The following is a 25,774-nucleotide window of genomic DNA, read 5'->3' on the forward strand; positions in this document are numbered from 1 at the left end:
GCCAGGGGGGCTCATAAAACACTAATTTCCTGCAAATTCAAGCTTCAGGCTTCTACCACATTTGCCATTTTTAAAGTGAGTGTGTGCTGTCTTCAGTTTTACAAGTAGCTGGCCCACAGTTTAATCAGAAATTCACAATGGAATCTGGGACATTATGTAAGTACGGATCAAATAAAAGTTAATATGGATTATTACAAGAGAAGGCACATAAGACTAGGAGAAGAAATAAGAAAAACGTTTATTCGCATTTCCACTGTAATTCTGGCCACATTCAACCTAACAAGGCTTAGGTAACTCTGGCTGCATTTATATGCTTTCCTGGCTTTGATTTGAGAGAAACTGGGGGAAATTGTTTAAACATTTATTCGGGGTGGGTGTGGAGAAGATGGCCACAATTCTGAAGGCCTGCTCCATAAAGCTGCTGGCAGTTGAATGACACTACTCTCTCTCCTCAGTTACCGGGAGAAATTGGCACATCTGCTTCTCTTGGGCTTAGTGCTGCACAAAAGACAATGGAATATAGCATGTATGGAGTCACTGACAAATCTAGCTGGAATGCAAGAGAACTGAAAGAACAATAGTGGGCTAGTCCAGGTTTGTACTCAATTTAGAGCTAGGTGGCGTTGAGTGGTTATTTATTTGGTACAATTTATACCATAAAAACCTCAAATAATTACCAAGAAAACATAGGTAAAATCAGCAAAACTTTAAAAAACAAATGTATATTGCATTTCTGAGAATAACTGCCTATGTCAATAGGAAGAGCGTTTCAAAGCGCAGATGCTGCCCCACTTAAAGATCCAACTTCTCTCAAATGGACTTGCAAATTACATGACACATGTAGAAGTCAAAGTTCTGCTGGTCAAAGTGGTAGAAGAGGCACACATGGGGCAAGGCGAACCTTCAAGTAAACTGGCCCCAAGCTATTAAGGCTTTACAGACCAACAGTAAAACTATGAACGTAAAGTAACAACTCACCAGCCATTGCAAATCTTTGAGCAAAGGTGTACTATGGTGATGGAATCTCATGCCTATTTAAAGCTCATCAGTATTATAGGTGCATAGTACCATCACTTTATCAAGAACTGTAATTAAAGTATTGTGGCACAAGTTCTTGGATGTGAGAAATGTTCCTGTTTATGGAGAATTCCCGAAAGACATACACATATCTTCATACACAAGTATAAACCAGTTGTGTATACAAAATATAAACAAGAAATCCTGGTGTAAGTGAATGTACTGCTTATTAGGAGTTTGGTCCATCGGGCATGGGACAAGCTTCAGCTACAACAACTAAAGGGCGGGGCGGGGGTTCTGGCCCCAAGCACTAGATGAATTGGGAAAGAGGCAGCAGGAAACCACTTGCCAGTAGTTTTGAATCTCTTGGGGTAAAAGAAATGCCTACTCCAAGAACCAGATACTGCTCCCTGTATGACTAATACATCATGGATTCCTAAGGTGGGCTAAAAGAGCTGAGGAAGTGTATTCTGTATTTGGACTGCATTTACAACCAGATGAATAATGCTTTAGGCATGTTCTGAAAGCCAGAGGAAATGTAAGTTGGGTTTTGTGACCAAAAAAACCCTGCTCCGTATAACTCTAATTCATTTCTAACTTGGGCGTCAGAAGACAAAACTCCTTTGATGCTGCTGCAAATAGATGTGAAACCTCACTATTTGTTCAAAGAACAGAATACCGTACCCTGCCCTCACCTACAGATACACACACAGACCATGTGCCCTCCAGATCTGAACTTACTAAATGGAGAGGCCATATAGCTTTACACTCTAAAACCAGAAATCTGGCAACATCAGTGTGTTGATGGCATCTCCAAATCTTTGGAGACTCATCTGATAGCTTTACATACTTATTCAACAGGGAGACATTGACCCACACTAGAAATTCTGACAGCAGGGGCCCATTCTAAACTAGACACTTTTCAGTTTAGTTTGGCACCAAGTACTTACACAACTCCAATACTTCAAGTGTTCACACCTTTAGAAGGGAGGAAGACTGGGAAAAACCAAAACAACTTGACCTCGCTCATGTGACCTCCTTGGCCCAATCAGTGAGACCTTATTGCCCTCGCCTACATGGCCTCCTTGGCTACAGGCCACCCCATCAGGTGCAAGGGTTACCAGATGCCACTGGAATACAGCATATGTGGGGACACTGGGGTGAGGCATGTGTACCTCACCTCCTCCTTACTTTCAGCCCACACATTCAGGCAAGTAACCCAACAGGGATTAGGAGAGCTCTTTACAAGTTCTCTTCTGCTGAACACAGAGCTCCACATGATGGATTACTTAACTGTGATTCTCAGAGCAGTCCTGCAGAAGCACGACTGTCCAAAACTCTTCAAATCTGACCACTAGGCATGCATGTAGGACAGGCAGGTGGGATTAATATGACAAAATGGACAAAAATATTTCAACTAGATGCACAGAAACTGATTTAAGAGAGGTCTCTATTTCTGTAGAAACAAGGTGGCTAAGTATATGTCCTGAACCTCTGGCATAGAACTAGAAAAAAGCTTTGGAACCCATGCTCTAGCCTGAAGGAATGTATTTTGGCAACTTTGCCAGCATTTTCTTTCCAGCCAACGGCTTTGTTTCCCCTTGGTGAAATCCAAGAAACTGCAAAGGTAGCTGAAAATAGAGGCAAGTTAAGTACCAAAATGTTATAGTTCCTGTGGTTCACTAATGTTTTATGCTGGTTACAATTTACATGCTTTCCATACAACTGGCTCTGAAATCAGCAGGCACAATGCACAGTATCAGTAACATTGCATTTCATAATTGATATTATGGTATTATGACACGGTTAGCGCTGCTCTCCACATGTTGAAAGCACTGAATTTTCAAAGTCAGTTCTAAAAGCTAGCTTCCATTTCTTTTTTGACTAACCTGTGAAAATGTACCATTTATTATTAGATGGTATAATGCATGATCAATAAGCTAGATTCCTCATACCTTTAATTCAGAGCGATGAAAACCCCTGATCTGCCATGCTGGAGAGGGGCCTGGATGGGACAGAGATGTTCCAGCCCTGTCTGGGTTCACTGGTGGGAGCACTCTACCAACAGGAGAGCCCCAATATGCCCCCACCCAGTCAACCAACTCTTCCTCTTGGTCTCAATTATGCAGAGTTGGGAAAACTTGTAACCCTCCAGCTCCCATCAACCCCGATTCAACACAGCCCAAATGGTCAGGGATTATGGAAGTCCCTATCCCTGATCTAAAGCAAAGCTAGAAACTCATTAGCACACTGTGTACTTTCATACCCTTTAATCCTGCCAGTTGAAAAACTAGAAGTACTTAATCAGTTGCGTACATTTGCTATCTTATCTTTATTCTTACAGAAAGTCCTCCCTAAGCAACTAAATTACTGCCTCAATGACAGCATACAGCCAAGGAGTATGTTTCTCTGACAATACCCTCCCACCATTAAAGACTGTCAAAAGAAACTAACTAATGGGTTGGATGAGTCCAGTTATTTGTCAGAAATGGTGCTGGGCATGCATGCTAAGCTGTTGAGGTGCTAGCCAATGAATCTAATAGTCTGATAAAACTCAGAACTGTCAGTGTCCACCATGCATTTTCATGGCCAGAGGGAATCAAACTAGCACCTCCTCATTACAACCAAAATGCTCTTCTGAATTTCAGCACAGCTTCCAAATTTATTTTAACCTCCGGCCAATCTCCCTATACATGCCAAAATCCACAGCCACAAAAACAAGCAAAGCACTGATCAAAATAGTTTCTCTACACAACATTTTTGAAACCTATAATGAAGTATACTACTTGAATCACAAAAGTTCAAGTCCAGGACCAGATAGCATTTACTTGCAAGAAGATATGTTTTAGTACTAAACCCCCTGCAACATCCCACCTTGTGAGAAGTCTTCATTTGGAACTGCCAACTGTGCTTGCAAGAGACCAATCTTACTCTGTCCATGTAGAAATTATATCCTTAAAGGAAACAATCATTCCACTTCAGTCTGGAAAGAGATCACCCATCATCTGTATTTGGACAATGCCAACAAGCTCCCCAGGCAAATGGTGCCTCTGGGGCTGGCCAGGGGGTGCTGGTTGCCAGGAACTGAATTGGCCTCTGAGTAAGCAAGCAAACGGGCAAGGAAATCCAGTCAGCCAGTCCAACTGACTGTTGGGAATGGACAGATAAGTCCCAGGCCCCTGTGGGGCAGTGTGAGGAGGCACCTCTCTATGGGGCAGGAGGGAGCTCAAAGACCAGGGACGGTGGCAGCAGCTGCCCAGACAACTCTCAAGGAGAGGAGAGAGGAGAGGAGGTTGAGGAAACACTCCACAAGGGAGGGTGTTCGAAACAGGGTGAGAGGCTGCCAGATCTGCAGGCAAGGGGGTGACATAACTGGGCTCCTGAGCCCCACTGGGGTGCCGCAGAAAGAATGTAGTTGATCAAGGGAGCCATGGACTCAAAAAGGTTGAAAACGTTTGCCTTATGTATACCACAGTAAGACAGTAGACAGCAGTAAGTGGGATTTAAAGCGTAGGGGGTGTAATAAAGTGGCATTTTTGCTGCACACTCTTCTTAATCAGATATTTTCTGCATAAACACTAATGTTCTGGACCTCCTCCAACCCCGGGCCACTTTGAGAGGTTCAGCCACCTGATATTTTTATGACACCAGGTGATAACTTCAAAGGGTCTCACTGTCAGCACCACAACAAAACTTGCTTTGTCCATTTGCTGTGCCTGCAAGCAGCCTTTTTTCCTCTGCAGACCAGCAAAGGTGTCTGCAAAGCATGGGTATAGCCAAGGGGGAGCAGCTGTCCCCCCTAAATCAAGTAAATAAATAAAAATACTTAACTCACCAATCGCATCACAGATAGCTTGGTTCTGCCCCCCCCCCCCCGGAAATAAATCCTGGCTACACCCATACTGCAAAGTTTGTCAGCACTATCAGCCCATCCTGCTTGCTAAGGAATAACCAGAAATGTGCTTTAAGCTCCCAATTGTCCCTTCGCATCTGTGTTTTAACTTGTTCCGCACCTAACATGAAACAGTCAAGAGTGGCCCATCCACAGATCTCCGTTCTGCTCTAAGTTTTATCATTTACAAAGGTTTACTAGACCTGGCATGTGTTGCCAAACTTAGAAAGATTCAGCACCCTGTATTAGCCACAATGTACAAAACACAGCTAAAGATGTGTACAACAGCTTTAAGCAGAAGTTTTAATAGAAATTAAATTGTTTCGCTGGTGTATAAAAATGATTCCACTCCCTTCCCTTCATATTTCAGCTGCAGATTCAAAGCAGTGTGTGACCTCTCATGTACAATAGCCAGGCTATTTGTAATTTAATATGAGGACATCTCAGCTGTCATAACACCATGATGATTGCTAAGCAAATCTGGCATTTGAGACGTGCCATGCGTTTATTCCTATAGACTGTGGACCAGTGCTTTCCGCTTTTATGCTAGAGTACAGCAGTTGATGCTCTGCTTATAACATAATCCTCCCCACCCCCCACACTTGCTTTAAGCTGCATGACAGATTCTTGGCAGTAGAAATACAACAGCTTTTTAACATTTTATCAGCTCATCTTCTCCTCTGAGCGGCGTTTCCCCTAAAGTTTGCATTGATCTGGGTATCCTATTTTAAAGGGAAGTATCCATGTTAGCCAACATGTATGAGTTAATAGTAAATACTAGCCACAACATCAACTCATAGCAAAGCTTTATGCGGTGTAACTCAGTGGGACAGCTTTAGTTACTCTGCAGATGTAAAAGATGTTGTCCTACAACATTTTACTAGTCTGTGCTACTACAGATCTGTCCTTTTGCATTTAAAAGTGCTGATTGGGCTGACATTAAAGTCAAATATTTGGGATTTGAATAGTGAGTGATCCCAAAGGCCTGCTTGTTAAATTCTTTGCACTTCAGAGGGTCTCAAATTACACTGCACAATTATTAGCTTCTACAAGATTAACACCTTGAGAATATAATGTAAACACAAAACAGTAAGTAATAATGAGCAACCAGGGCCAAAGCAGCAAATGTGTTAAATGCATGAACACATTTAAAACACCTTTTGTGTTATCTTTAAATAGCACCTGGGAGGCAGGGAGATACTGAACCCCTTTGTTCCCATGCTGCAGAAATCCACATCCCACTGCAGATCTGCTTTTCCTCTGGGGAGGGAAGCTTGTCCCTGGTACCAGTGGCAAAGAGAAAGAACAAGCAGGTGACAGACCAGGTCAGATGAATTTACTGACTACTAACAGAGCCTCTATGCAAAGGATGAGGGATTTTGCTTGTACTCAACTAGAAGGTTATCAAGTTCTGAACATCAGCATCAACTACAGCTCTCATACTTGTCACTGGCAAGATTAAGAAACAAACAATCTGCATCAGTATATAACTGTTGTGCTTAAACTGCGGTTCATGAACTACCAGTAGCCAGTTATGTAGCTTCTATTTGATCCCTGAAATCATGATGAAAATAGATTTAATGCCCCAGGTTTCCCAAGTCTCTATTATTTGCTGCAGAAGTTTCTACTTGGTGTAGATTTAGAAGCATTTAAGTGACCAAACTGCAGGAGGCAGTGAAAGACAGGAGTGCCTGGCGTGCTCTGGTCCATGGGGTCACGAAGAGTCGGACACGACTAAATGACTAAACAACAACAAGTGGGAAACTCCTCACTTCTTCAGAACTGACAGTGGACATATACATATTTTTAATTGGAATGATTTGTTAACCAAGGGCAGAATCAAGTGAGAAGCAACTGTGCTGGGGGCCTTATGAATTACCTTCCGTAGAACGGCCTTTAGGTAAAAGAATGTGCTCATTCACAAAGAGCAAGTGACAAGTGATGCTCCTTGGAACAATAGTTGTTGCAACCATATGTCCTATTAGACAAACAATAATATAAAAATTGGAGAGCCTGGGGACAAAAATATGGACTAGGTAGCACATTTCCATTTAGCTTTTCTTCTGAGATCTAGTAATATTTTACAACTTCAGAAGCAATTGCCTTTGTTCACAAGACTTAAACATTTGAGAATAAATATCTTTAGATGGAACTTAATAACAAGCAATATGGGTGAAAGCATAAGCGGCTAGGGGTGTGGCACTGCAATCTCTTCAGTAACATTTTATTTTTCTAAATTCCTGCTAATACTAGAAAAGAATCTTCCAATCAACTCCTAATCCAAGAGTGCTTGAAGCACATGCACGGCGGCTGCCTAGCCCAAACCATGGAGGAGTGTTTACTGTTACCGTAGAGAAAATTGTTTGGTCTCCTCTATAACTGAACACACAGCCAAGTCTGTACTAGCAGTGAAGCCTTTCCACCACTGACAACAACTGTCAACAATGCCTCATTACATTTTGTTGCTAAGCCTATGGGTTTTACAGGTTGGCATACAGTTCACTTGAACAGTATGCCCCCTCTTTTCAGAAGGGGAGAAAACCAGTTAAGTACATTCTGTTTGATAAGGTTGCAATATTCATACAATAACTGGCATCTATTACTGCAAGAGTATATATATCTCTTGCTCTGAGGTCATTAGATTTGAAGCTTCAAATTCACAAGTCAAGCTCTTTCCATTCAGTGATCCTTTCTTCATTCAGCATTCATGGAAGAAAGGATTTTGTGTGCCCTCCTACACGGCACGGTCAGATCAGCAACTTGCATTTTGTTAACATATCTAGCCACTGAAATGGCATGCCATACAAGCATACCAGAATCTGTAAAGTAATCACGGACACCACCATCTGAACCCATGCCAATGGCAGACAGATGAAACACATGAAGTGCCAGGTTTCAAAAGAAATAAAAACTGTTAGTCTTGGAAAGGGAGGAGACTAGGACTATGTCTGCTGAACTGACAGACATGCTTTGATCTTTAAACACACACCTCAGCAGATATAGAATAAAACCCAAAATGCATTGTTCTCATACATTCAAAAGTAACTGTAAACATATAGAGAACAAGGTTTAGGGTTAGCCTTTGGGCAGTAAACATGCTCATCCCATAACCTTTTGTCCAAGCGTGCTTGTAAGTTGTATGGGTAATTCTGACCAACAAGTGACAGAGGGTGGGAACATCAGGAACATGTACAAATACCACTTTCTTTACAAGCCATGGAATTTGCAGACTTCAGAGGAGAGTGTTCTATGAGGGATGTTTACAAGGCGTTTCATGGAAACAATTTAGTCGTTTAATATAACAGGGAGTGCAGAGTATATTTACCATCTGCTTGTTTTTCCTAGAAAGGCCAATATCAAAGCTTAACCACCCTTCTGAATTCAGAGAAGCAATACGATTAAATGAAAAAAGTTTTGTGCACATGACGAGTATAAGAAAACAGAGAAATCTTCTTTCCTTTTAGAGTTTCAAAGCAACTTGCTCATCTCCCATTTTTCTCCAGAGTTTATTGCTAATCAGTTGCTTCTACAAAAATCATTAATCTTACGAAAAGGAAAATGATGTATGGGAAAATGCAATATAGTCAGGCAGTCCAATAGAGAATACATTCCACATTAGGATGCATTATCCTGGAATGCAAGAAATTCAGATAATGGAATCATAGAATTGTAGAGTTGGAAGGGACGCTGATGATCATCTAGTCCAACCCACTGGAATGCAGGAATTTGCAGTTGTCCCATACGAGGATTGAGCCTGCAACCGTGGCATTAACAGCACCACACTCTAACCAACTGAGCTATCCAATGCCCGAGACTATCCATTAACTCATTTTTATATGTAAAATGGACTACAATACTTTAAAGTGAGATAATGTTCATGCACCCTGGAAAAGGAAACAATCCACTATTAAAATTGGAAGCAAAGCTTAAATATTTGAGGCCACATCACTGATAGAGAAGGAAGTTCATGTCGTTGACAATTTCCTAGGAAGGGAGATGAATATACCCATGGTATGGCACACTTGGTAAAAAACACAGGTAAGTTATGTAAGGATATATAAAGGGACATTAAAAAATTCAACCCAAACTCATTTGCACCTTGTTAGCCTCAGGTAAAAGCAAAACAGTCAATGGTGGCAACAGAAGCTAGAAGCTTAGCACCGTACAGTTTTTAGCAAATTCTAGCTGAAGTTCTCAGCATGGTAGATAGAGGCTGGGTGAAGCTGAAGGTTTCGCTAGCTATATAGTTTAGGCATATGAGTTAGATGAAAAAAAGTCATCATGGTAATGTTTCAGATCATCAGGAAAAAAGAATAGCAAAAAAGCATAATCAGAGAGCTCTAGCCTCAAGCAAAAAGAGATTCAGCCTAATCAACATGTAAAGCAGAGCTTTCCCAACATTCCATTTTGGTGGCACACTTTTTGGCCATGCATCATTTCGTGACACATTAATTCAGTTTTACTAGCAAACTGGAAGTTAAACTAACCCCTTTGCAGCCCAGGGAATAGAGCAGGGAGCATTTGCGTGACACACTAATGTGTCGCAACACACAGTTTAGAAGGCTCTGATGTAAAGTAACTGGTTTGAAAAAAGACTGATATTCATAATAGATCCACATTTAAATAAGTGAAAGCAAAGAATGAACAGTGCCTCTAATTTTCGCCTTATCCACTTAAACCAAGTGGATATCCAGTGAGCAGAATAGAGCAGGGAACAGAACTGCAATGACTCTTGGCATCTGTTCAAACACTATTCTTCCTAATAGTGCACAGGAAAAACTTATTCCAACCAAGGGGCAAGGGGAACAATTCAAATAGTTTCTTTAGGCACTTGGCCTGAGCAAAAAATGAAAGAGGAGCACGACTCAAAACTACAAATACATTCAACATGGTGTTCTGGTAAATATTACAATAAAGAGTACAATATGCTCATCTATTAACATTCTTCTAAATGGGCCAAGGATTCTACTCATGCCAGATTAACAGTTCTCCTGGAGCCTACTCCTAGGGCCTTCTGAGAATGCAAGGGGAGGAGCCGTTTGTTAGATTTAAAAGACCCCCTGCCAGAAGTACAAACCCAGTAAGTGATGTTTAAAGCTGTCAGACCCCTGAGGAGAAGCAGGAAACTCTTTATGACCCCCAAAGTATTTGTTTTCCCAACAGCTCCTTGGCACAGCTTGGGATTCTTGAGGTCAGCAACAACAACAAAAGTTTTGCTCTGCCCAAATTAGTTTTGACTAGTCCCTGGGTTCCCAAGGTGATAATTTAACACCTCATTAACAAGTCACTTATTGAAGGAAATTCAAATGAGAGATGCTAATGTGACAACTGGACATTTTCAACCTCAATTTAAATAAAGTGTTCTTTAAAAATAAAATTTAAGTCACCAGAGGACACACACCACTCTTAGCTCATAAATGTCCTAACCTTCAAGGAAAAAAGTGTTTTTAGAAAGTCAGTTTATAAGCAAGGGACATGAAGGTCAGCGTCAAATCCTGCTTTGCGGGCTACATGGCACATTCTACTTGGATACCATTTATACCAGAAAAAAGGGAAGCATTTCATCAAGTTGAGCTAGTTTCTAGATTGTGAATTGCAATTTTAGCCATTTACATAGCAACCAAAAGAGGCCTGAAGTAACGACAAAGCAGATGCAGTTTCCTTAGGTGTTTCTAGGTGGAAACTACCATTTAAGACAAAACAAGAGCTACGTATTGGGCACAGAGAGCATGCTTTGCATTCAGAAAGTCCTAATTCAATTCCTAGCATCTCTGTTTAAAAATGAATATTGAACAGAAAGCTTGGAGCTGCTACCAGTCAGTACGTGGGCTGGGCTGACCAATAAAATCCCAAAGAAGGCAGCATTGTTCATAGAACAGATTTCCACATAAAAGTCTTCCTGGGGCATCTGTGTGCAACTTGTGACCTCATAGGATGATAGAGAATTGGTAATCCATTAGAACAATGCAAGAACACAAGAGTCTTGCGGGATCAGACCATATGTACATTAAGTCCAGCATTTTGTTTGCCACAGTTGCCAGCTAGAAATCACACAAGCTGAACATGAGCACAATAGCACTCTCCTGCTCACAATCTCCAGCAACTGGTAGTTAGAAGCAAGCTGCCTCAGATCCTGGAGGAAGTAGATACGTTATCACAGCCACCTTGGTAGCTCAGTCAGTAGAGGATGAGACTCTTAATCTCAGCGTTGTGGGTTCAAGCCCCATGTTGGGCAAAAGATTCATGCACTACAAGGGGTTAGGCTAGATGACCTTGTGGTCCCTTCTAACTCTTACCATTCTATGAAAGCCTTATTATCCATGAATTTGTCCAATCTCCTTTTAAAAAGCACCTAATGGCAGCCACCCTCACATCTTGTGGTGATGAACTGCATAGTTTCAGTATACGCTGTGAGAGAAGTACCGTATGTTTTGCTCCATAAGACGCACCTTTTTCCTCCTAAAAAGTATGGGGAAATGTCTGTGCGTCTTACAGAGTGAATGTGTGGTCCCTGGAGCCGAATTGCCCAGGGGCGAAACGCAGATCATGCTTTTTTTTTTTTTAGAAAGAGGGAAGGGGGTGTTGAAACAAAGCTGCTGAGCAGCTGATCGGCAAGCGATCGGGAGGTAGATAAGAGACACTAGGGATAAAGGAGGCTGCCTGGGAGGGGGGAAGTAAAAGCACATGGATCCTCAGGATTTTTACATTGGGTCACCCCAAATTCACCATCAAATCACATAGCATGTCCATGGCTATAGCCTACACCAAAATATCACGCATCCACTGTTTTGTGGGGCCACAATGGTGCAAAAACGTGGTTACAAAGCACAGATCCACATGGATCCTCAGGATTTTTGCATTAGGCTACCCCAAACTCACCGTCAAATCACATGTCTGTGGCCACAGCATGAACCACAAAAATCATACATCCACTGTTTCGTTCAGAATATTTTTTTTTCTTGTTTTCCTCCTCTAAAAACTAGGTGCATCTTATGGTCAGGTGCGTCTTATGGAGCGAAAAATACGGTATTTCTTTTTGCCCGTCCTGAATCTCCCACCATTCAACTTCACTGGATTCTAGTTTTATGATACTTTCTTCACACTATGCCTAACTTTATACAGTTCTTCTTATCTTCCCCCTTCTCTATCCATTTCTGTCTGTCTGTCTGTCTGTCTGTTTGTTTGTTTACAGCTGAAAGGCCCCAAAGATTCTAACCTTTTCAGAAAGCAGCTGCTGTAAGATAAGGAAAGCTCCATGCTGGGGATTGATAGACATAAAAACAAAATCCGCCAATATTATAATGTCTGTCTACTAATCTACAATGCAATCATGCTTGGAATACTGCGTGCAATTCTTGTCGCCATACATCAAATCGTACACTGTACTGAGCTGGTTAAGTTCAGTAAAGGGAAACCAAAAAGATCAAGCATCTACAGCAAGTCTCTTAAGGTAAAAAGATGGGATTTCTCCACTTCCCCGTTTTTTCAATGCCTCCATGGGTAAAATAGAGATTCTAATGTACTTCAGTGATTGTGAGTTTAATATGGGCAACAGCAGCTCCTCCAGGTAAGTTAATGTGCAGTACAGCATCATGGAGCTCCAAACTAATTGATTGTTGAACAGTTAAACTACGTAGTGCTTTGCTATGGGCTACTTATTACTAATTCCTTATTTATTTTACCTTTTTTTTTACAAGAGTAGGTAGATTATTTACATTCATCCAGTAATTTATCAACCTCTGTAAAAAAAAATGCTTCTAATCTAAATGTTTTATTAATCCAAAGAGTTTGGAGCAATAGATTTTTGACTCTCCACCCCACCCCCCACCCCCCGCCTCAAGTGCAGACACTTGTCCCAAAACTGACTTTTAGAAAGAGCAATAAATCCCTTCCCATTTGTATAATCAAGTATATGGGGGGGGGAGAGACCCTTTCCTCCTCTTGGATTGTAGTCAGCAGCTCGTTTTTAAGGAAACTACACATCACATATTTGAGAGACTCAATTGCAAAAATACTAACATGCAAAAAATAGTAATGAAGCACCTATAAACTTTGAAGGTAAGGACCTACTCAGTTACTAAGAACCAGACACAGGTAGCTGTGTTGGTCTGACACAGTCAAAATAGATTAAAAAATTGTCCAGTAGGACCTTAGAGACCAACTTATACCCAGAACAAACTAACTTAGTCTCTAAGGTGCTACTGGACAATTTTTTAATTTATAAGAACCACACAGTTAACAGACGCCCCTGCCAAGAAGGTAATAGGAACAGATTTTTAATAGCACACTCTTTGCCTCTGTCTAGAGCTGCTAAACTAGGCTGGCTTTTTAGAACCAAGTCACATTCAATTGCAAAACACAGAAACAAATACTGCCACAAGTTATATTTTAAAATTAACATGGAGTATTTCAGACAGCACCCTGGGGATGACCATTATGAGTACCAGACAGAAACAATGCCAGCACTGAAAGATTTGTTTGAACGAACAATAGGAAATAAAAGAAGGGAAGCTTCTGTCCTATTCCAGATTGCATGTTCACGTGCTGTCACCTAATTAAGTCTATTCAGTCTTCATTAGCCTCTTGTCCTGTTTCGGAAATGGCCATGCTGTTTTCTGCGGCATGTGTATTCTATCCAAGGTGCCTGCTGTTAACATCCTGTTTGGCCAAGGAAGGCTCTCTGGAATGATTGCAAATATTTAACAATAGCCGATGTACCATAGAATCTACAAATACATGTCCCCAAGTTTTGAGAGCTACTAAGCCCTCATACAATTTGTGAAGGTGATGCTAAAGTTGTTTACCATTCATCTGAATACAACGAATACATGAAAAATATTTTCTGCTCTGGCTGTTGATCCCCATTTTACTTTGTAAGCATAGTCATTTTTTCTACTTATTCCCACCCTCCTCCCAGATCTTGAGTGACACTAAGACCTTTGCTCAGATATATTTTCTAGAGTAAAATGAGTTCTGAATCCTAGCATATGTAACCTGAAATGAACTTCAGCTACTTAGTCCAATTCTTCTATGAGGAGTCCACAAACTCAAGTACTTTCAAGTAACCCCTTTGTAACCAACTCTTGACAACCCTAAATAAGCAACGCAGTTACAATTAGAATTTACATTATATGGCAGGAATAAATTGCAAGTAATCAGAACTGAGATACATCAGGAGATTTTTGTTTTTGCAGGATAGTTAATTCTATAACCACACAACTTTATAAACGAAAGCAGTATGTGTGTTTTACTTGTTCTGCACGTTCAGTAATAGAGAATAAAATATGAAAATTAGATCCAGACAACCCATCGGTAGACTCCATCCTTTGGATGATGAGGCTGGGAAGTATTTTTTGCAGATTATCCCTTGAAAACTGTTCCAGGGGGTCAAATACCTTCTGGATCAGGGTGGGAGGTGGTGCTGGGATCTGCAAACTGAACTGGCAAAAATAATCTTCCTTCCCACCACTTCTCCAATGGGAGCCTCTGTTGGATCTACAGCCTTTCCATGTCCAGAAGGCAAGTCAACACCCAGCTCACTGTATACAGCTAGTATCAGTGAACCCCTTCTGCAGATTCTTGATTTAAGGATTGTTATACTGTCGGCAATAGTTCCAGATCTGGGAAATTGCTTCTGTACCTTCACTGGTATTTAATGCATGGAAAACAGCATCAAGAATCTGCTCTTGGCCAAAGCACAAGATTGGTAAGACGTAAGAGAAATGGCAATCTCTCAGCATCTAGAATCAAAGTCATTAATGGCTGTAAAGCAAACCAGGGACTTGTCCCTTTTGTGTTTTAACTTGTTAACTTTGCTTAGGGACGTCAACATTCAAATTCTAAAATCTTCCAGTTCTTTCCAAATATGACTATAAAACAATTAAAAAGATATAGTTCATACTGAACAAATTCGGATTCCTACATTAAAGTCAAAAGAGATGACTCCACCTGAGCTTACCTTATTCAATTATTCACTTTTAAGTTTTCCAGGGAAGCTAGAATCTGGAGCCAACAGCCATTTGGAACTTACAGTTCTAACGCTATAATGGGATTTCACCAGCAACTACATCACTAGATCTGAACTACAAAGCTAGTGCACTAGTTACCATATTAGTAGCTGTGAAGCTTTGTGGGAATATACTTTCCAGAGAAAATCCACAATGGGCTACCATGAATGAGACCCTTGGGATAGCAGTAGATAGCTCAATGAAGATGTCAACCCAGTGTGCTAGATAAATTGCATGCTAGAGATAATTAGGAAGGGAATTGAAAGGATAAAACTGCCAATGTCATGCCGTCTCTGGTGCAGAGTTAGATAATTGCAGAGTTAGAAAAGGTTCAGAAAAGGGCAATCAAAATAATCAAGGGGAAAGACCAACTGCCCTATGAAGAAAGGTTGCAGCATCTGGGACTTTTAGGTTTAGAGAAAAGGCAAGTAAATAGGTGACATGGTAGAAATTTGTAAAATATAAATTTGTTAAATTATGCATGGCACAGATAGAGCAGATAGAGAGTAGTTGTTCTCCCTCTCTCATAACACTAGAATTCATGGAGATCCCTTGAAGCTGATTTTGGGAGGGTTCAGGACAAAGTACTGAAGGAAAGTACCGTATTTTTCGCCCCATAGGACGCACTTTTTCCCCTCCAAAAATGAATGGGAAATGTGTGTGCGTCTTATGGGGCGAATGCAGGCTTTCGCTGAAGCCTGGAGAGCGAGAAGCGTCGGTGTGCACCAACCCCTCTCCCTCTCCAGGCTTCAGGAAGCTATCCGCAAGCCTCGCGCGCCCGGCGGGAGGTCCCACCGGGTGCGCGAGGCTTGCGGGCAGCAGCCTGCAGCCCGAAGCACGGGGCGCGCTGCGGAGCACGGCCCGTGCTTCGGGCAGATGTCTGCAAGCCTTGCGCGCCTGGCGGGAGGTCCTGCCGGGCTCGCAAGGCTTGCAGGCAGCAGCCTGTTCTGGGGGCTGGGGAAGCTCGGGCTTCCCCCGCGCCAGCCCCGCGCCTGGGGGGAGGGAATATTTTTTTTTCTTGATTCCCCCCCCCCAAAAAAATCTAGGTGCGTCCTATGGGGTGGTGCGTCCTATGGGGCGAAAAATATGGTACTTCTTCACATAGTGCAGTTCAACCAAGGATCTTACTCCCACAGGAGGCAGGGATGGCCACCAACTTAGATGGCTTTAAAAACAGATTAGACACATTCCTAGAAGCTAAGGCTATCAATGACTACTAGCCATGATGGTTGTGATCTGCCTCTGTGGTTGGAGGCTGTAAACTTCTGAATACCAGCGGCTGGAGGTAGAGAGCTCCTGTGTTTGGGTGCTTTTTATGGGCTCCCCATAAGCATGTGGGTGGCCACTGTGAGAACAGGATGCTGAACTTGATGGGTCTTCAGTCTGCTCTAACCGGATCCTCTTATGGTCTTAGATTTATGCATCTCTCAAACAAGGATTTTGCACAGCGATAGCTTTTGTCTTAGTAAATAAAAACCATTATCCAATACAAATCTCAACCTGACCAGCAGCAATGATGAAAAGTTCAGTCAACTACCAACAACATAAAGAAAAGGCTAATTTCACAAAACAGTCCTCCACAGAAAATGACGGATGGTGCTGAATAGGTGGTCCTTCAATGCATACTGCCACCTTGTGGACAAGAGCAACACCTGCAAAGAATCCAAGTTGCTTTGCGGACTTGAAGGAGCAGTTGTTTAATCTAACACCTCGTGAGAATTACAGTGTCTGAAACTCACCAAGTGTTGTGCCATCTTCACCCATAATGCACTTCACTGTTGCGATGATTTGCTCAATAACAGGGGGGGAAAGCGAAGTGGCATATACTGCACTGTGTGAATGGACACGAAGGTAATCGATCAGCTCCTGACAAAGTGAATACAGCAGGTTATCAGAAATTATCCTTGCCACTGAGAGCAGTCTTTGATGGGGCAAGTATGCAGTGCTGATATTTACACTGCTTTGCTGACTAATTATTTGAAAGATACGCAGTGAAGGCGGGTATATATAGTTGTGCCTTCATCTTTCTTCGTAGGCTGGTGGTGAACATGCTTATCTCTGATCAACCATTTTTGCTTGGGAGATAAATGCTGTCATTAGGAAGAAGCTGTAGTCATACCTTGGGTTTGAAGTAGCTTCGGGTTGAGCATTTTCAGGTTATGCTCCACAGCGACCCGGAAGTAACGGAACATGTTATTCCCGGGTTTCGCCGCTCGCACATGGGCAGACGCTCAAAATGACGTCACGCGCATGCGCGGAAGCAGCGAATCGCGACCCGCGCACGCACAGATTGCGTTCGCTTCAGGATGCGAACGGGGCTCCGGAACGGATCCCGTTCGCATCCAGAGGTACCACTGTATTTCCATGATGTTGTTTTGAGAGTGAGTGTCAGGGAGACGCTGTCATAATGATAACAATTGACAAGGAAAAGCCTAGCAGCACATAAATGATTACTGTCTCGTCATCAAATGGCATATTGATTCTGGATAAAATTAGGAAACTGAGCACAGCAAATATATATATGGGAGGATGGAGAGTCCAACAGGCTGAGTTTTGTGGTGGGTGAGTGGCCAACCTGCTATGACACTTGCAGAAGGGGTGGGAGGTTCATAAGGAAGGGCAATCAAATAAACATCAGAGAGTGAGAAATGGTGTTATTTTAAGTGTTGGGTAATCTCTGTCTTCTATATATACTATAAGCCACCCAGAGTGGCTGGGGAAACCCAGCCAGATGGGTGGGGTATGTATGTATGTATGTATAAATAAATAATAGAAGCAAGACATACGTAGTGCTCAGGATTAGCTGCTACTTTGACCTTTGATAGCTTTAGTAAAAAAAGGGCATTTGTTTGGACCATATATTTTATTTGAGAAGTCCTGCAAAAACATAATAGTGCTACTAATCGAGCTTTTAAAAATGTTTTATATATTTATGCCCGGGATTCTGGAATTTACTCAAAATTAAAATGGAGATGATCTTGATGTTCTAAGCATCCGAGTTTGATGCTTCTAATTCCTTACTAACAAGCCACAAAATTTCTTCCCAACACGAGTTCTTACTTTCTTGCCTGCAATGTATCCTCCAGCAGCTCCAAAAGCCTTGGTGAATGTTCCCATCATGATATCCACATCCTCGGGGTCAAGTCCAAAATAGTCCACTACACCCCGGCCATTGAGACCCAATGCTCCTATACTATGAGCTTCATCCAAGTACAAGTATGATTTGTACTTTTTCTTAAGGGCAATTACTTCAGGAAGCCGGACTATGGATCCCTCCATGCTGTGAAGAAAAACAAGAGATGGTTGTGAATTCTGGAATCTCCCAGTGATGCTCAAATCCCCTAGAAAAGGGGCCGGTTAATATTTTTACAAGTAAGTACAGGGTCAGAGGAGCACCGGAAATAGCTTATACGCATGGGCCTCCTCCGACCTGGATGTGCACCGGAAATAGCGTGTGTGCGTGCGTACGGGTGTGCGCTCCCCCGCCCTCCGCGCAATCATTGCTTGAGACACTGGCCCAAGGCAAGGAAAGCTTGGAGACCCCTGCTATAGAAGCAGTTTTCCAGGCATTGCTCTGAAAAAGTTAGTGCACAAGGCTGCTATCCTAACCCCACTTTCCTGGAAGTAAGCTCCACTGAATTTAACAGGACTTATTTCTGAGTAGACATGGTTAGGACTGCTGCGTAAGGTAGCAATCCCTCTACTGCATCAAGGCTCCCCAAAACATCCATCTGTGACTATGCATAACCCCTTTCTTAACAAGTTTTTGATGCTTCAGAGCTTAACTAATGCCTAATAAAGGTTTGGTGAAGTAAAGGCTTCAGAGCTTAAGATAGTTGACAGCATCACACTGGCATTATGCGTCTTGTATCTACTGCTTTCAATCACTGTTTCAAATTTATAGTCTTTGTAATATTGTGTTTAATTGGTTTAATGCAGTGGTGAGCTTTTTTTGTTTTGCTTTTTGCAATTGCCCTGGATGCTCAGTGAGGAGAGGAAAAGTGACAGAAATATTAAATGTAGAATGATAAACCTGGAGAGATTCACGTTACAATCCTTCTCTTCACAGAGTAACCCCTTCAGTCAGTCATTACCAAGTTTACCCTTGGCTGACAAAGTGAGACAACAGAAACCATGTCCATTACAATCCATTACAGAAACACCTGGCAAAAAAAATCATACCTCCAGTTTAGATTTATTAGCACTAATGCAACTTGGAGCATCATTATGGCTGGACAGGATTACAGCTGTCCAGAGTCAAATAATAAGCACCCAACAATTTGGCTTGGATTACAGATTGCCTCAAAATGGACAATAACAATGATCCAATATGGCAAACAGCACTGGTGATGGGAAGGACCAAGCTTGTACCTGAAAATGCCTTCGACAATGATGAGAATTTTTTTCCATGGTCGACGTGTGCGTGGCTGCCCATGCACAATGGCATCTTTGAGCAGCTTCTCCAAGCTCTGCATATCTATACAGAAAGAACACAATTCCAAAGAACATTGTTACTTTTGTAAAGGGACTAGGAGCAGAAGCAGCTATAGGCAGCATTACTACAGCAGTAATTCAGAGGGTGACATTATGTTGTTGCTTTTGTTGCTTATTAAAGAATCACTCTTCACTTTGAAGAATCACTCTGCCTGTCAACACCCGCTCCAATTAGTACTGGGAGCAATTAGTACTGGGAACATACAGAAGCAATTAGTACTGGGAACATACGGACTCAGCTGCACATCATGTTAAGCCGGGAGATATGACAGAGCTACAGTCATACCTTGGTTCTCGAACAGAATGTGTTCCGGCAGTCCGTTCGACTCCCGGAACTGTTCAAAACCCAAGGCGCGGCTTCTGATTGGCTGCAGGAATGTCCTGCAGCCAATCAGAAGCCACGTCGGACATTCGGCTTCCGAAAATTGTTTGAAAACCGGAACACTCACTTCCGGGTATCAGTTGTTTGGGAGACAATTTGTTCGGGGGCCAAGGCATTTGAGATCCAAGGTACGACTGTATACTTCTAGAATCAAAAATCATCAAGTGAAACTGAATGGAGAAAGATTCAGAACAGAACAAAAGGTAATAATACGTCTTCACCCAGCACATAGTTAAAACCATGGAATCTGCAAAGATGTGACAGCAGCATCAATAGGGATGCCTTTAAAGGGGGAATCACAAAATTCATAGAGGATAAGGCTATCAATAGTTATCAGTCATGATGACTACCTGCCACCCCTCCAGGATCAGAGCTATCGTGTCTCTGAATACCATTAGATGTGGAACAACAGCAGGTGAGGCTATTTCCCTCATGTCCTGCTTGGGGTTTCAGAAAGGTTTCCATCTCACAAATGTGAGAACAGGATGTTGGACTAGATAACTATACAGGTCTTTAGTCTGATCCACCAGGGTCTTCTTATGTCCATAAGATAAACAGTGCATTTGAACAGGTAAATGGGATATGGAGAAAGCTTGAAGAGGAAAAATTAACAAAAAAAATACATAACTATACCACTCTTCATCTGAAGACCATAGTAACACTTACTCAGGGAGGAGCTTTTGAATGCTTTCTCATTTGTGGTAGCCTTGAATGTTAAGAACGTTTTTTTTAAAATGCACCTGGGGCTGCTATAGAGTTTTACTTATATACTGCCCATAAATGAATGTTCTCTGGGTAGCTTTTTCAGGGGGTTAAAATCAAAGTCTGCATTTAGCCCACAACATAGGAATTTCCGGTCAAATTAATAAACGTCCTGGGAAATACTCACTATTGTGTTTGAAGATTCGAATTGTTGCTCCTGAAAGTCTTGCTCCTAATATTAGAGATGCATGATTCAATTCATCACTCACTATTAGACAGCCCTGAACAAGGATACAGGAAAATAAATGGTCCAGTCAGAAAGTTGCAGTTAACCACTGACCTATAACCATGCAAGGTTCTTGCTGGGTGAAACTCGTTACACCCTACCCAGGTCTCCAAGCAGTTTTCCTTGGTTGGCCACAATGAATAGGATCAATAGCTGATGCTGCAAGACCACACATTACTATTTATAGCTATTCTGATACACTGAACCAGGGGAACAGCTCTCTTTACTGTGCTGTGCAGTCTTCCTATTGCTCCAGTTACACAAGAAGATGGGTAAGGGACTATGGATAAGCAGCATTACAATAAAGGAGAAGGAATTGCTTATTTTGGGTTGCAGCCTGACAGTAAAACAGAAATAAATAAGATATTAAAACAGTTAGATTGGCAACCTAGTATAATAGCTTTGCTGATACACATTTCTTATTTTGATGTGTATACTTATTAAAAATTTTGAAGTCAAATTTAAATCAAATAGGAATTTAAACTCTTCCCCTTATGTATACACAACATTTCTCTTTGGAAAATACCGGTAATTAAAAACCTAAGAAATCCTTTACAAGTTCACAATGGCATAAATGGTGCAATACATTCTTGTACACAGCATATGTAGGCTATTCACCTTGATGTCTTGCACTCTTTATTTCAACCAAGTGCTGCTCACCCACTTAAAATAATACAGAAATTTATTTTTGATAAATATAATGTTGGGTGCCATGTGATGAAGTTCAAAACAAGAAGTGTGAATGTGCACTGGACTAGCAAATTCTCTCCAAACAGACTACTTTCAATAACATAGTTTCTATCTGATCAAGCTAACAACGTATTTTACATAATAATCTTGTATTCTAGTGAAGCGAATGTGACTCAGCCCTCCAAACTAACTGACATTTTCTTGTCCCAATACAGCTTGAGGGGCTAAGAAAGCAGCCTTGGTGCACTCATTCATCTTGTCACATGTTTTTCCTCTCCTGATTATTCATTTAACATTTCCACAAGGGATAACTATTTTCTAAACAGAAGTGCATGGCATACAGGAATTTTAATTTTCCCCTCCTTCACAAAGCATACACTGAATAAGTGAGAGGCTAACATCATAAACCTGTGAAGACAGATCTAGGCCAGTCCTCTCTCCAAAGACATCCATACCTTGCCAACCAAAGCAGGAATATTCATTGAGTTGGTTGCAAATCCCATCCCGTATGACAAAGCAGATTCTACACCAAGGTATCTGGCCAATAATGTTTCTAGCTCCTCATGTTTGTCCAGGTTTCCTGGAAGAAACATAGAAAAGGGGTTCAAGATGGGTAAATCCACTGTGAATGAAACACTTCTAATGATAAGAAGTTTAATTTTTAGTGTTAATGATGCAAGCTGGATGCATACAAATTAGGGCAAAAGCTTAGGAACTGCCATACAATATTTTTTGGAGTCTGAGTTATTAAATGTACTCAGATACTAGTCCTTTGTCTGAACTTACCCATCTCTTGCCTAGTGCTGCACACCCCACATCCATACTGCGAAAGAACTTCAGCCACAGCATCCTTGCGAACTCCGGTGTTCTCTGCAAACCCGAGGTAGTTGTAGGACCCCATGTTAATTATGTCTTTTATCACTTTTCCTGTGTACCTATATATAAATTTATAAAAACATAGCATGTAAAAGATATGGAGATCATCAACAAGTAAAAGTACATATGCTTAGTACTGTTGAAGGCTGCAATCTAGTAAAATCCTTTAGAAATAAAGGGCTCTGTGCACACCAAGCAGTTTTCAGCTAGCTGGCAGCCCATCTAAAACAGTCACTCTTCGCTACAATGCAAACTGCTTTTTTAAAGTTTCCAAAAGCTTCAAAGCCACTTGTGACATGATGCAAAGGGAATAATATCCTTCAGGAATAATACCAAAGCCTCACTGGTCACATTGTATTAACAGGGCTCTGTCCAAAGCTTGTTAGAGATTTCTTATGTTGAAGTAGGCAAGACAAACAGGTTTATACAAATGCTTCTCTGTTTCAGTTTGCTTAACTCAGCAAGACTTCTTTCGTTATAGCTGAAGATCATAAACTAAAGCTTTTCTGCATCTTCCAACATAATTAGCTTTATTCAGACAAAATATGTAAAGTGTCAGATTGCGGATTAGCAGATGTTCTTTGAAAGCTCTCTTAAGAATCAAAACAGAGTGCTGAGGCATTTCAAAACAGTTTGTTATTTTTCTCTGGCAATTTCAAGCCTTCTATCCCACCGCCACCCCACAAAAGACCCCCTACCCTTGTTATCCTCAAATCCTAGTAATTTCTTCAAGCACAATATCCTCCAGCACCCAAAGGAAGTGCATCTGGAAGCCAGTAAACTACTGCAAGGAGGACTAAAGCTATTCTCTTCTAGAAGTGTGTTAACCATACCCCCTTGAATTATGAACCTGGCAATAACAATGGGTGTTAACTCTGCTCAATTAGCTCTGTTCCAACACAGAACTCTTTAGCTACCATTTCCTGAGCATGCTTCTAAACAGTCCTGCCAATTTTCTTCACTTTATTAAAGGTCACTAGGACCTGGGAGACCACCACTCAAATCCCCACTTGGCCAGTGGGTGACCTTGGGCCAGTCACCGTCACTCAGTCTGACCTAACTCACAGGACTGCTGTAAAGATAACACCGGGGGGGGGGGGAGAGACTATGCACTTGAGCTCCTTGGAGGAGAGGTGGGATATAAATATATATATAATATAAATATATAAACCAAATTAAAGACCAGAGATAACTGACAAGCTATCCCATGCCACTTCCAATTCATTTCAATTCCAATTAAGTCAGTGGAAATCTGGACGTACTCAGTTTATCTCAAACACAGAAAGTATGGTAGGTTTTCCTTTCAGCTGCTTGCCCAAGGGGGATACCACTGAACACCCTACAAAAAGATCCAGTGCACAGAAGACGGGACTGAGATACACACTGCCCTTTTTCCAAAGCAAAGGGTTTCTGGCATAAGTTTTCACAAACATGTATAAGACTGAAGACTCTACTGAGCACAAAATCCCATGGCATGCAATGCAGAAATGAGCTTGGGCACAAACAGACCAGAGCTCAGGAATCAACCAGTGTGGCTATGGCATCCATTTCTGCCTTCCTCTTCAGTACTACAATGCTGCTTATCTTAGTGGACTAGAGGCAAACCCACTTGAAGGCAAAGTGAAACACAAAAGTAATGTAACGTACACAAGACATGACACAAATGTTGGTCACCCCTAATCTATATGGTTTTTCTATATAGGCCTTAAAACAGTCAGCCCTCATGGGCTGTTTTGTAGGATCCAAGTATAGGTGAACTGGGATCTGTGGCACGGCAATCTTGAAAGTCTGGCACCGAGTTAAGTTAGGGAAGGTCTGGCACTGAGTTAAGCAACAGGGAATAGTGAAGTTATTATCCTTGCTACAGAGGCTGAGGTCCATCTTCCACAACCCATTTCACAAACCCTCACTAATTATCTTCTAAAACAGGGGTGGAGAATCTTTGACCCTGAAAGTGTTTTGGACCCCTGACTTACTTGTACTTTTATTTCAGCAACATCTGGGGGGCCACAGGTTCTCCACCCCCTGCTCTAAAGGTTAGTTGCGCAGGAGCTTTCCAAAAGCCTTTTACTCACTTGAATGTCCAATTGTAGTCATGGGAAACCCGCTCTAATATGTCTACTTTGGCTCCCGGTACACTGCAGAGTGGTCTGCTCCAGCTATCCCTAATGCGCATGTAGAGGTTCCTTGTATAGAAGTTTTCAAAATCCTGGTACAAAGAGACAAAATCCTGAAAACATATGAAAAGGGCATTAAAACAATGGGATAGGTGAGGACTAACTTTCCACCCTCCATCCCCCACCCATAAATTACAGCAAAAGTGGCGTTAAACCCATTTTGCTTGGTGCTATTGCATGTTTTCCTCTCTGCATATCACCAAGTGCTCAGGACATTGAAGATATCCAATGGCACTGAACCTAGAAACCACAAAGATATACTCACTGAAAGGACTCCAAACAAGTTCTCTGTCCCTAACAAAATGTAAAACTATAAATGTCTGGGTTTGTAGCACTCCAGGGCCTGTAATTCTGCTCTTCTTTTTTCAGTGATCACAGGCAGCATGGGATTCCAATATGTTTACAGACTTATTATAATAACTAGTTACAGAACTAAAAAGTGGGGGAGAAGACCGTTACCTTCTGCTGCTCCCAGAATAGATCATTTTTTAAAAGGTTTTAATTTTCTGCTTAGAAAACCCACACCAACTACAAGTTTTCCTTTAAAAAAAATGATGTGCTTTAAAAGGATATCTGTATTTGTTGTGTTAAACAAGATGAAGCAGATAAGCCAACACTTACATTTGAAACATGACCATCTATGAAAAACTGAAAAAGTCTGCTTTGCTATGTGGAAAAGAACAACAGGACTGGGTTGGGTGAGAAATTAACTTCAGATGTTAAGCACTGTGAAATACATGATTCCCCATTCCTGTGGGTTTTCTACTGGACCCAGGGATAAGCAAATTGTAAAAAGCAAAAATGGTCAGATTCCCTCAATATGCCCTTCCCTCACGTATAACTTGTCTCACATTACTGCAGCTATGGAAACCTAGAACCTATGGGAACCAACAACAGGATAGCTATGCCACCATGATGAAAGTGTGTGCATGCCTTCATGGGATAGTAATCCTGAAAGCAAAGAGATTTTGTGCATTATATATGGCAGTTACCCTCCTGCTCCACGCCCTCTGAACAATGCATGCACCTAGTTCTACTAAGATGCTGATTCATTAACTACTATGGCTGTTAGGTAGACAAGTGCTTGAAAAGGCTAAAGACTATTAACTACAAGCCAGCTTTACTGTTAACTTGAGTGTTTCCCTCCGTCCACTAGGCCTATCTATGTAATGAAAAAGATGACCTGCAGTTTCTCAGCTATTTAACACAATCCTGTCAATTTATAAGCTTCCAGTGGTTTTGTACTCGAGT

The 25,774-nt window shown here is 41.6% G+C and overlaps 1 protein-coding gene across 2 annotated transcripts in view; it reads right to left on the bottom strand.

Annotated features, from left to right (window-relative positions):
• The window catches only part of SPTLC2 (serine palmitoyltransferase long chain base subunit 2), a 64,301-nt gene that overhangs the window by 15,520 nt on the left and 23,007 nt on the right, over positions 1 to 25,774 (bottom strand). For both annotated transcript variants that reach the window (XM_083615206.1, XM_083615207.1), the window contains exons 3-9: positions 24,422 to 24,576; positions 22,257 to 22,405; positions 21,926 to 22,050; positions 20,682 to 20,775; positions 19,288 to 19,393; positions 17,977 to 18,196; positions 16,656 to 16,782 (exon numbers count right to left, since the gene is read on the bottom strand). In XM_083615206.1, the coding sequence (XP_083471332.1) occupies positions 16,656 to 16,782; positions 17,977 to 18,196; positions 19,288 to 19,393; positions 20,682 to 20,775; positions 21,926 to 22,050; positions 22,257 to 22,405; positions 24,422 to 24,576 (976 nt within the window). The remainder of the gene's footprint in view (positions 1 to 16,655; positions 16,783 to 17,976; positions 18,197 to 19,287; positions 19,394 to 20,681; positions 20,776 to 21,925; positions 22,051 to 22,256; positions 22,406 to 24,421; positions 24,577 to 25,774) is intronic.

This window comes from Podarcis filfolensis (assembly GCF_964270895.1).
Source record: "Podarcis filfolensis genome assembly, chromosome: 1".
In the NCBI taxonomy this organism is placed as follows: domain Eukaryota; kingdom Metazoa; phylum Chordata; class Lepidosauria; order Squamata; family Lacertidae; genus Podarcis; species Podarcis filfolensis.